Genomic DNA, 12,256 nt, shown 5'->3' on the forward strand with positions numbered 1-12,256 from the left:
GATTAGTGGCACTAAAGAAGGATGAAATTAGCAATTTAGGGATGAAGAAACCATATCCTATTATCCTTAAATCGGACGAACACAAAAATACGGTTGAAGACATAAGTTTCAATGTCCAAAGCCATCGCCAAAAAGATAAATTTTTGAACATTATGAGCGCAAGTCTTGAGAATGAAATGGTAACAATTCTTAAAAGTAAAGATAAACACTAAAAGCACAATGGCCTCAAAAGTAGAAGAAGAACAAAAAAGAACATTAAGATCTTCAAGGTTCAACTGCAATACGGCCAGCAACCTGGTCCAAATCCCTTTGGCCACTGGAAGTGATCCTTCTTCCTCTGAAAGAAGAACAAAAGTGATACTAGTATTAGCATAAAAACATTTTTAAAGAGAAACACCTCTAACGTAGTAGTAGTAGTAGTAGTAGTAGTAGTAATGTTACCCTTTGGTGTCGAGCTCAACAATGTTCATTGTCTCCAGCTGTTGGAGGATGTGACGGGCAATACCACCACTGCTTTTGCAAAAGTGAGGTGGGCGACTACCGTTCCTCTTGCTTCCACCATAGATTCTACGGAAAGCACCAACACCAAGTCCTCCCCTCAGGTAAACCTTCCTTGCCATAGATGCTGCACAAGAAGTCATTTTGCTAATTGAAAACTTTATAAACGCATAGAGATAATAAGAGACAAACTAGGATGAAAGAGAACTAACCAGCTCTGATGTAGTACCAATCAGGATCATATGGTGCAAGCTCCTTCAACTTTCCGGTCTTCACAATGTCTGTCCATGTGGGAAGCTCGATCTGAAACAAACAATTATGGTCTCGTGAAAACCAAAACAATTGTAAAAAGTGGAGCTTGACATTCAAGCTATTGTAATTGCTAGTGTAAATTAATTCAACAGACGTAACAAAGCAAATCACAATATTAATCCCAAGCATTTGAATCTTAAGCTGTCTATTAACAAATACTAAGAGTAACACTTGTGATTCAATAAATATTAGCAACATATACAAAATTTCAATACATTCAACAGACATTACACAATTCAAAGTATTATAGAGAAATGCCAACAATCAACAGAAATATCTATGAACTAATGGAAATCATTGCAATTTGAGCTTAATCCATCTTTATTCGAGTACATACAAATAAAGCTTGGAACATTTCTACTCAAACAAAAAAGAAGAGACTTTATCCACTAACCTTGCCAGATCGCTTGAGATGAGAAGCATAAGCCTTGACGAAGTCATGAGGCGAGACGTCTTTCACAGTTTTACCAGTTGCCATGGCTCAAGTTATCAAAAGACTAATCACTGATCTTCGTCTGGGATTTTGCCCAACGCAGCTGAATCTCTCTCCGCAAAGACTAGGGTTTTTATTCTCCAATAACAAAACTTATATATACGGCCACGATATTTCGATTAGGGTTTTCTCCCCATATCCGGGTCAAAAAATCCAACCCGTTCTCAGCCCACACTAATGGGCCTAATTCTTCATACGGCCTTACTATCTAACCAGTATGAATAATGTTCTTTGATACGATAATGCGCCTACTACGGCCTTATTATATCAGTTGACTAGTATTATGTCCTAAACGACACCGTTCTTAATTAGTAACATTAAATGACGTCGTTTTATAATCGCTTAACCACTGGCTATTAGTTCGCATCTCAAGTCGTCTCTGCCATTTTTGGCTTTTTAATCAAACCCTAGAGAGATTGAGAGAGCGAAGAGAAGCCATCATCAGCCATGGCGATGAAGAATCTACTGTCCCTAGCTCGCCGATCTCAGAGGCGTTTATTCCTCACTCAAGCCACACGATCTTCCTCTTCGTTTTCAGCTATCGATTCGGTGCCGGCTTCCGCATCTCCGACGGCTCTATCTCCACCGCCGCCGCATCTTATGCCATACGACCACGCGGCTGAGATTATAAAAAATAAGATCAAGAAGCTCGAGAATCCTGATAAGAGGTTCCTTAAATACGCATCTCCACATCCGATCCTCGCTTCCCACAATCACATCTTGTCAGCTCCGGAGACTCGTGTCACTACCTTGCCCAATGGTCTACGAGTCGCTACTGAGTCAAATCTCTCGGCTAAGACCGCCACCGTTGGAGTCTGGATCGACGCTGGATCTCGGTTTGAGTCCGATGAGACCAACGGAACGGCTCATTTTTTGGAGCATATGATATTCAAAGGCACGGATAGGCGTACAGTGAGAGCGTTGGAGGAAGAGATCGAAGATATTGGTGGTCACCTGAACGCGTATACATCGAGGGAACAGACCACTTATTATGCTAAGGTTTTGGATTCCAATGTGAACCAGGCTTTGGATGTCTTGGCTGATATCCTACAGAATTCTAAGTTCGAGGAACAGAGAATTAACCGCGAACGAGATGTCATCCTCAGGGAAATGCAAGAGGTATGTATTTGTTATCTCTGTACTTAAAAAACTAAACTTTTTGTTCTGTCCTCGATTTATCTTTCGTTTTTTTTTAGTGAGGTGGTACTATGGACCGTAGTTTGTGTTTTTTTAGATCAATACCCTTAGTTTCAGTTTCCCGTGTGCCTGCCTAAAAATGAAAACTTTAGTATGTTCTTAAGTTATCTTCCCTTTTTTTAAGGTTGTATTGGCATAAGCACATGTTCTATAGAGAGATGTTATTGTGTTTATATAAACCATTGCTCTAAAAATGAAAACTTTGTTCTGTTTTTGGATTATCTCTCGCATGTTTTGGTTTTATTGGCTTAGTCATATGTTGGTCGTATTGTTGTTGGGAAATGTGCATGAAGGGAGATACTAGAGCGCTTGGTACTCTGCTCTACGTGTTGGTTAGAGTTATTTGTTTCTTTAATCAGTTAAAGATAGAATACACATTAAGCTTTAGTTTTTTGATAATTGGTTTGGTCGTAGGTGGAGGGACAAACCGATGAAGTGGTTCTTGACCATTTACATGCCACTGCATTCCAATACACACCCCTTGGAAGAACTATTTTGGGACCTGCTCAGAACGTCAAATCGATCACCAGAGAGGATCTACAGAACTACATTAAGACTCACTACACTGCTTCCAGGATGGTATAGATTTTGGTTACTTCTTATCATTTCCTACAATCACTTATTGAATTTTTTAGGATTCTTATCTTGGTTCATCCAAAACATTTTCAGGTGATTGCTGCTGCAGGAGCTGTTAAGCATGAGGAAGTTGTTGAGCAAGTGAAGAAGCTATTTACCAAGTTGTCGTCTGATCCAACAACTACTTCTCAACTGGTTGCCAATGAACCTGCTAGTTTTACTGGTTCTGAGGTAAGGACACAACCATATGATTTTGTTATATGCAATGTTCCATCTTTCTAAATTCTTTAGTCCGTGAAATTCTTCTCAGGTCCGAATGATTGATGACGACCTACCCCTTGCACAATTTGCTGTTGCCTTTGAGGGAGCATCTTGGACTGATCCAGATTCCGTTGCTCTTATGGTTATGCAAACTATGTTGGGTTCGTGGAACAAAAATGTTGGTGGTGGAAAACACGTGGGGTGAGTTTACTCTCTGGCTAATATTTCTAATGATGGATTTAATGAAAAGCTATTTCGCAATGTGTTGATGAACATTATGGTTCTATGTGCAGTTCTGACCTGACCCAGAGGGTTGCCATTAATGAAATAGCAGAAAGCATAATGGCATTCAACACTAACTACAAGGATACTGGACTGTTCGGCGTTTATGCAGTTGCCAAGGTCAACCCAGAACTCCATAGCTATCTTAGTTTCATCTCTTTCTTGTATTTGTCAATATTAGCAGTTTCATCTCATGAATGCCTCGTATTATATCTCTTTTAACATCTTGTAAGGTACTTTTTTCAGGCCGATTGCTTGGATGATTTATCATATGCCATTATGTATGAGGTAACCAAGCTGGCCTACCGAGTTTCAGACGCTGATGTGACACGTGCACGAAATCAGGTAAACGCCCAACTGTTCTTTCTCTCTTTCCCAAGATTCAGCTTTAAGCTAGTTACAAATGTGATCTGTTTAAAGTTTTTTTTTTCTTTTCCTCCTGTTTCTTCGAACTCCTTACTTATTTGTAGATAGATTTTAAATGCCAACTGATTTTAAATTTCTCTGCAGCTGAAATCATCATTGTTACTTCACATGGATGGAACCAGCCCAATTGCTGAAGATATTGGTCGTCAGGTATGCGATGAATCATTTAAGCATCTTAATTTAGAACTTATAAGTTTATAAATGCATTGGTCAAAGATAACAAACCTTGACTTTCCTTATAGTTGGTGTTTATCTTCAAAATCATTCTAATAAAACGCCTGGATTTTTGTTCTAAATGCAGCTGCTGACCTATGGGCGTAGAATCCCAACCGCTGAACTCTTTGCTAGGATCGATGCTGTTGATGCCAGCACGGTAAAACGTGTTGCCAACAAATATATCTATGACAAAGTAAGTTCTATTTCTCTCTCCCTCTTGCTCTCTCTATCCTCCAAGGATTAGACTGCTAAACAAGAGTACAAACGTCAAGAGTGATTAAGGTGATTTTTGGGATTATGTGCAGGACATTGCAATCTCAGCTATTGGTCCAATCCAAGATTTGCCAGACTACAACAAATTCAGACGCAGAACCTACTGGAACCGGTACTAAGGCTCTGAAATAAAGGTCACTGAATCGCAAGGTTCGCCCACGGGGAGATTCCGTAGGCGGAGAGAGCAGAACGAGGTGATGATGGATTCATTATTTTTGAGTTTTTCTTACTGTATCTTCATAATTTACCATCATCGCTGGTAAAATAAGTGTACCATTTACTCTTTGTCCTCTACTGGAAAAATGCTAGAGATCCTCTGTGTGTGTTTTTTTTGTTCTCTTCATAATTTTCCCATACACATACTAATAAGTTCTTTGATGTTTGGTTGAAAACTTGAATTGGATACATTTCATTTCTTCTTGTGAAACTCTATCAATTCACTTGTGATTTGATCCAGTTGACAAATTTATTAAGATTCTCACAAGATATTCCATCTTTTGCAACACTTTTCATCACAATCTCTTTAACCTTCATAGCTCGTTCTTCATACTCTCCACCGTCTCTCATGATCTCATCGATCTTCTTCTTAACCTCTAACCTCGGAACCACTCCTCGTGCGTCTCTTTCAAGTCCTAATCCAATCTTCCACACATCGCATATATATGCTTTGTTGATAAATTGGTCTGCAAAATAAGGGATGCATAGAAATGGTATGCCATTTTGGGCTCCTTCCAGAGTTGAATTCCATCCACAATGGCTCACAAAACACCCAATGGCTCCAGAAGAAAGGACCTCCCGTTGTGGAGCCCATCTCACCACTTTGACTCGATCCGACCCAAGTTTGATTGGTTGTTGATCACCAGTGACCCACAAAACTGGCCTGGTGAATGGATCAACATAACTTATTACATAATAGACACGCATAGAGTAAGTAGGGTAAACCGGAACACACAAACCCGGTTATGTCCAAATCATTACCTCTTGGTAAGCTCTAGACCAATTGCTAGCTCTTCTAACTGAGGGTTGCCCATGACCCCAAAACTCCCAAAGGCAACATATATAACCGAACCGGGAATCTGCCGGTCCAACCAATCTAGACAATCCCGGTCATGAGGTAAAAAGCTTCCTAGTGACGTGGATCCCTCTTCAAGACTATGAGCCCAACCAATGGGCCCAATTGGTACTATATTCGGGCCCAATCCAAATGCTGCAGTTTCAAGTTCATGGACAGAGTTACACAACAACCAATCCGTTGACTCGATCGAGTTATTGTTTTGAAGCATAAGTTGGAATATGTTTTTCTGAGATTCTTTGTTCTTCAGACAAACCCACACAAACTTGTCTGTTTCCATCTTTGGCATCCCGGGAGATAGTTGAATTGTCTTATTTACTCTCACAGTCCCTACATAAAGAAACAATAGCTATATAACGCATCTTTTTCAAAATTCTTCTACCAATGAATCATCAAATAAAATAAAACATGACCATTTTCCAAAAACATCACTTAATATGATACTATTAAATTTTGAAACAAAAGGTTATATTTGTTCTTACCATCAGAATCTATGAGACCATCATCGATAAGTTTTTGAATACTAAATCCAAGAACCATAGACGCAGCTGCAGCAGGACAAAACGCGGTGCGTCTGATCCCAAACTTAGCTGCAACTTCAATTGCCCATCCCAAGCTCTGATCCGCTACAACGCAGCTAATGATCGTACCACCGCTAGTTTCTGCCATCATCCTCTCGATCAATTCCTCTACTTTTTTAGGCATAAAACGCAAAACAGACTCCGACAACTTCCCTGGAATGTTCCTCTCTTCTGGTGAATCTTCTAAACCGTCAGGGATTGAAACAAGATTGATCTGATCCCCAACATAATCTTCATGAGGTGAATTGGGTAAGGAACTGATGATGCGGTTATGGTTAAACTCGGTGTTTATGAATGTAATTTGGATTCCTTGTTTCGCAAGGTAACGTGAGAAACTTATTAGAGGAAGAACATGACCTTGTGCAGGGTAAGGTATGACCACAACATGTGGCCTTCCCATTCTTTTATTTGAGTTATTATCCATATGTATTTTGAGTTATTGTCTATATATACATAAAAATTCATTCATTTATAGGAAAATTTACAAGATTAAGACGGAATGACTCGACAACTAATTCTAATTGATTTTGTCGTTTTTCTTTAGGAATCAAGACAAGTTTGATCCCAAGTTTGACTTGTGTATAACAAGAGAGCAAATGAGCTTAGTTAATGACACACCAAACTAGCATTTTCTCATGTGAATATGGGAAACAAATTGATGAAGGCCTTCAGGACTTAGGAGAATGTAAACGTAAAACAATTATAGGCTAAATAATTAAATACTTGCTGTCATTAATAGACTAGATTTAATTAAATACCATCTCATAACCCAAACTTTACATTTTCATTTTTCTCGGGCATGATTTCAAATGTTACAATCTCTCTCTTGACTTCAATTTTTTTAAGCCTTTGGAAGTGGCTTGCCTCTCAAGAAATACTTAAAAAGCTCAAAAGCAGCACGTGGCTTGAACAATGGCACCTCGTGACCTGCTCCTCTAACCGTCACGAACGTTAGTCCTTCATACACTTCCGTCCATCCTCCAACCTAAATCCACAATTTCGGTTCAAATCGATTTCTTTGTCAAACCAGAGATAACCAAACAAGATTCGGGTTTTCTTTACACATACCTGTTTCTTGACATACCAAGGATACCAAGGAAGTTTGGTACTCAAACTAAGTCTTGCTAGTGAGTATCTAGTAGCTGTCACTGGTACAACTGAATCGACGTCACCACTGAACCAAAAAGTTATCACGGGTTATAACAGTCAGTCATAAATTTTGGCACTAACAATATTTTTCAGAAAGAAACAAAAATTTGCAGACCTGAAAACCCAAACTCTAATTCCGCCGGCAATCATTTCCCGGTATATAGGGAGAACCGTTGAATCTGTGTCGTTCCAATTCCGGTTTAGCACCTCACTGCCACACAAAAATTAAACAATTCTAACTTTAAAACCAACTTATTGTTCAACAAAGATATTTAACACTATCTCAATTTTGGTACGAACCTGCAAGCTGTCCATTTATACGGAATCTTGGTGGTGTTGGCGTGAAGAGCTTTCTGAACATCAGGCCGGTTATAATAGATCTCTGCATATCTCTCGGTACATGGATCATAACCGGAAATTTTCCTCAATACCTACTCCCAAGAACCGGAAAACCAAAATTATTCAAAACTAAACCACAGATAACTAGTAATACATTATCACATTGAAACAAAATAACAACATAACCGGATCAACCAAGTAAAAGAAGAAACAGAGGAGACAAATTCTTACGGAGTGGGGAAGGTGAGGAAGCCGCATACTCCGGCGGCCGGAAGAACCATTGTAGCTACCACCACCGTCGCTTGACTTGTTACACGGCGGCGCATAGATGTTGTACTGATCAATGTTACCAAACTCCTGCTCCATAGCGTAAGAATAAAGGGTTTCGCATTCATCAGATTCCTTCTGACGACTAAAATCGCAAGTGCTTATCAACTGATGATACGTCCGATCAGAGATCATCGCGTGGCTCCACCAATACGAAACCGTTCCTAGGTTATCATAGTGATTGTCCGTCACCGCGTTTCCAACCTACAAAAACGCAGCGGTTACAAACACCATTCTTTTGGTAATGAAAAACAGAGTATTTTGGTTTCTTAATTACCATGATTCCTTTGAGATTTAACGGATTCTTTGATCGTTTGTTGTAATTCATGATCTCTTTGGCCAGCTGAGGAACGTAATGTCCGGCGTAACTCTCGCCGGTGATGTAGATTTCCCGGTGGTTGTATCTCGGAAACCGGTGAAGCCATTGAATAAGAAACTGAAGTGAATCTTTGGCTGCAATATACAGAGAAACAGAGCCTCAAGAACCGAAACTCGGTTAAGATAAACCGTAGATGGAGTTGGTTTAATTTAAAATTACCGGTACGGCGATCACCGGTGTTGAAGAGATCGGAGGAGCGGTTAGTGTAAGAGAAGCCGACGCCGGCGGGAGCTTCGAGGAACAAGAGATTGGAGATTGAGTTCCATGCGAACTTGTTGAGATACAAACCGGAACCACCTTTGCTTATCCTGAATGGTCCAATCTCCTCCGACGCACCGTACGCTACCGACGAACATCCCGGTCCTAATAATTAAATGTAAATCTCAATTAGAGTTCATTAATTATTTTTTACGATTAACACGAATAATTAGAAACTACTAAAGAGATAGACTGATAGAGTTTGATAGGGGGGTTGAGTAATTTACCCCCAAAAATTAAAAATTGATAGAGGTTGAATTTAAGTGTGAACAAAAAGAGACCAAAAGTTAGTTGTGTATTAATAGCGTCTCAATGTCAGTTTGGAAATTGCATTTAATGATATAACTTTTTTCCAGCAATTTACAACATAATTTTGTCTATATTATACGTATCTAACAAGAAAATACAGCGATCTATTGAATGCATGCATAATAAATTAAGCATTACGATATCATTTCATATGATACATGTATGTAACATATAGATGTCGCATTATTGTTTTTATACTCGATATTATTTGAGAATTTTTGGATCAAATAAATGGTGAGTCTCCATTAGTAGTTAGGGCATTATTCCCATGCCTAAGTAGGCCAAACCAAAATAAAGTAAATTAGAAAGATATAAACAAAATAGATAAATAAGTCCAGTTTCATGGATAAAGAGTGGTTTATAAATAAGTATTAAATAAAAACATTTACTTGCAAACCCATACAAGAAGTGTGACAGAGATTAGTTGGTTAGCTAAAATAGATCTAGCGAAATTATAATGTTGTTAGGTAAATAATTCAGTTTCCAAAAAAAAGCTAATAGTAACCACAAAGAATGTATAAAAAGAAAACAAATGGTTGGTAAAAATTAACCTCCGTTGAGCCAAATTACGAGAGGTTTGGAGAGAGGGAGGTCAGAAGCTTCAGTGAGCCAATAAAAGAGTGATCTTCCGGAGAGTTTATCGACGGTGACGTAGCCGGAAAACTGCTCGAACGTGACGTTAGGCTGACCTGGAAGTGACGTAATTCTGTCAGCCTCTGCTTCTTTCTCTCCTCCTTCTGTTGGAATCCTTCCTTGAGATGTCATTACGAGTATGGCCATAAGAGTGGTGAAAATTGCGAGTTTTGCCATTGCCATGGCCAGAACGAAGGAGCAAAGGAAATCTAGAGAGTGTCGGAGACTTTTTGAGATTGGCCTCTACAGTTCTACCTTTAGCTTGTCTTAAATAGAGAGAGAGAGAGAGAGAGAGAGAGATAGACGAAATCAGGATAATATTTAAATGACATTGAAATATTTTATGATATAAATTCAAAAAAAAAAACAAATTATGATAAACAAACTGAAACTATGTATAATAAGTTATTCAGTATCATATTTACTCGAAAATAATGGAAAGGTAACAAAAAAAATTAGAGCTGGGGAACTAATTGTTTTGGCAGTTTGATTAGTACAATTGACTAAAAAACTTGTATCCTAACTCAAACTCATGTAATACCAATTTGCATAGCTTGTACTTCGCAGCAATATGTTATTACACAGCATAAAAACATGAAATGGACACGCGGTTTTGTTTTTAAATGCTAATGCTAATTATTAGGTTGGAGACTTGGAGTTCTCTTTTCTTGGCGTAGGTTTGCGTCTATCTTTCCAAATATGTTTTTTTATGCTGAAAACATTTTTGAAGAAAAGATAAATAGTAGTGAAAAATGGGTGATGGTAAAAAATGGCCCACCAATAGTATCAGTGACAGTAACTTTATGAATTTGGAAGAAGATACAATGATGACTTCAATGACACCACCAGCTTGTAATAGTAAATACGTTATTTGATATGACAGAGCATTAAATCAATCGTGAGTGTCCATATATACATACACCACATGCATGTACACACACATATTACAAATACTCCAAGAAATGTGTGGTTACAGTGTCTTAAAACGATATGATCGAAAATGCTAGTAAACTGATAATTTCCAAAATATAAACAAGAAATAACTTAAAAGTAGGTAAAGCATAGGTGCTACATTAGGTCATAACATTTTGCAATAAACATTTCTCTTGTGATATGAATTAGATGTCTTCGCCTTGGATTATGGGGTTCTATAGTCATTGTGAAACTCTTAATCCTCTAAATAACCATATTTGTAAAGTGCGTGTATTTCTCCTTAGGCATGCCAATTGGTCTCTGAACAAGCCTTTGTGCATTGTATGCTGCAACACAAAAGCAAGGTTTTCAATTGAACCTACAGAAGGAATTAAACTATCCAATGTTCTTGACATCACTTGAATTCTGAAAGACTACATTGATGGCCTTAGAAATAGGCTTGAGAGATAGCTATTTTTAAAACCGAGTTGAAGGAAAAGAGACAAAACTTTACTTTATTTAACACTTCGATGCTTATCCAATGCGAAATTGATTGAAGAAACCAAATTAATTTTATTAAATACATAAGACATAGGAACGAAAACAAAAACAAAATCTGAGCTAAAACTACTAAAGATATTTGTGCAATCAGCTGTATCAAAAGAGTCATTTTGCACTATATATTAAATAAATTCCGGCCAGGGGATTATATTGAATTAAATATCACGACTCCAAACATCCAAGTTAAATATGACTTTTTACAATCTTTTAGTGAATAAAAATTACATAAACATATAAATGTATAAAACTGGTCTTTTACAAAGATAGTTGGAATTGGACCCATGCAAGAAATTGATGTCTCGATGTTATAGGGGAAACTAAAAAGTATTGTCTCTTTCTACTGATAAAATACCTACAACTTTGACCATCTTTTCATAGGCCATTACAATAAATTCCTCCATTTGTATTATAAGTTGTAATAGATTTCTTTTCCAAGTTTATGATACTCAATTTCTATCATATCTTGTGAAGAAATAATCAGATCTTGAATTATTTCACATTACGGTGCTTTTTGACTTGACAAGTATGATTTATTGTATATAGTTGACCAGATCTAATTATATATGTAAAAAAATGTATATATAAAATTCATAATTCTTTTTTATATATATTATTTTTCTTTTTAGTTAGTCGTTTTATAATATTTACAATATGAATTAATAGGTTTATTTGAAAACACTGAAGAAAAATGACAAAACAAAACGTGCCGAAAGTTCTTTTTTTCTTTTTTGTTTATACAGTTCTCTGGGTATTTAAGTTTTTTAATAAAGGGTTTGCAATTATGTGTATTCAAGTTTTCTTGTGGGATCGATATGAAAGTTTTGACCTAACTTCTCGTATAAATTAAACAAGCGCATTTAAGTATGCACCTTTATTGACGACTACATAACCCATTAATGTAATTTATGAATGCTATAGATAGATGTAAATATCGATTTTTACGTACACGCGAAGTTACTGGAAAAGAAGCCATTAATGCGTCACCATGTACACTGCTTCGCCACGAATCAATGATATGCTCTTTTGGATTTATACAGTTTTCTGAATGAAATATATCTAGTCATTTTAAGTTACATGATACAAATATTCAATAAAAGCTATATCAATATCAGTACAACAACTTAGAGCATCATGTCTTATTATTTTGTATTCATTTATACAAAAATCGTAATTTAGTAAAGTAAATGAGTATATCGTATAGT

At 37.3% G+C, this 12,256-nt stretch overlaps 4 protein-coding genes across 5 annotated transcripts; 1 reads left to right on the forward strand and 3 right to left on the reverse strand.

Moving 5' to 3' along the window:
* Positions 1 to 7: 7 nt before the first annotated feature.
* AT3G02080 (Ribosomal protein S19e family protein) lies at positions 8 to 1,503 on the reverse strand. Its single transcript, NM_111074.4, has 4 exons — positions 1,205 to 1,503; positions 711 to 801; positions 442 to 625; positions 8 to 337 (listed from the first exon to the last, which is right to left on the reverse strand). The coding sequence occupies exons 1-4, from the start codon at positions 1,286 to 1,288 to the stop codon at positions 265 to 267; spliced, it is 432 nt and encodes a 143-aa protein (NP_186857.1). The 5' UTR covers positions 1,289 to 1,503; the 3' UTR covers positions 8 to 264.
* Positions 1,504 to 1,663: 160 nt separating this feature from the next.
* Positions 1,664 to 5,038, forward strand: MPPBETA (Insulinase (Peptidase family M16) protein). 2 transcript variants are annotated; one of them, NM_111075.3, is made up of 9 exons: positions 1,664 to 2,422; positions 2,915 to 3,079; positions 3,170 to 3,307; positions 3,387 to 3,538; positions 3,631 to 3,739; positions 3,866 to 3,964; positions 4,130 to 4,195; positions 4,347 to 4,454; positions 4,567 to 5,038. In NM_111075.3, exons 1-9 carry the CDS (start codon positions 1,751 to 1,753, stop codon positions 4,651 to 4,653), a joined length of 1,596 nt encoding a protein of 531 aa, NP_186858.1. In that variant the 5' UTR covers positions 1,664 to 1,750; the 3' UTR covers positions 4,654 to 5,038. The 2 variants fall into 2 exon arrangements, with proteins under 2 accessions (NP_186858.1, NP_850500.1); NM_180169.1 differs by having other exon boundaries at positions 1,676 to 2,422; positions 4,347 to 4,458.
* On the reverse strand, positions 4,967 to 6,611 carry AT3G02100 (UDP-Glycosyltransferase superfamily protein; the record flags this gene model as incomplete). The annotated part of the gene is made up of 3 exons (NM_111076.1): positions 4,967 to 5,414; positions 5,513 to 5,936; positions 6,089 to 6,611. The coding sequence occupies 3 exons, from the start codon at positions 6,609 to 6,611 to the stop codon at positions 4,967 to 4,969; spliced, it is 1,395 nt and encodes a 464-aa protein (NP_186859.1).
* A 183-nt stretch (positions 6,612 to 6,794) lies between these two features.
* On the reverse strand, positions 6,795 to 9,932 carry scpl25 (serine carboxypeptidase-like 25). The gene is made up of 8 exons (NM_111077.4): positions 9,500 to 9,932; positions 8,541 to 8,744; positions 8,280 to 8,455; positions 7,907 to 8,206; positions 7,637 to 7,767; positions 7,452 to 7,547; positions 7,256 to 7,361; positions 6,795 to 7,172 (listed from the first exon to the last, which is right to left on the reverse strand). The coding sequence occupies exons 1-8, from the start codon at positions 9,762 to 9,764 to the stop codon at positions 7,029 to 7,031; spliced, it is 1,422 nt and encodes a 473-aa protein (NP_186860.1). The 5' UTR covers positions 9,765 to 9,932; the 3' UTR covers positions 6,795 to 7,028.
* Positions 9,933 to 12,256: the final 2,324 nt, after the last annotated feature.

This window comes from Arabidopsis thaliana, chromosome 3 (genome assembly GCF_000001735.4).
Source record: "Arabidopsis thaliana chromosome 3, partial sequence".
NCBI lineage: Eukaryota > Viridiplantae > Streptophyta > Magnoliopsida > Brassicales > Brassicaceae > Arabidopsis > Arabidopsis thaliana.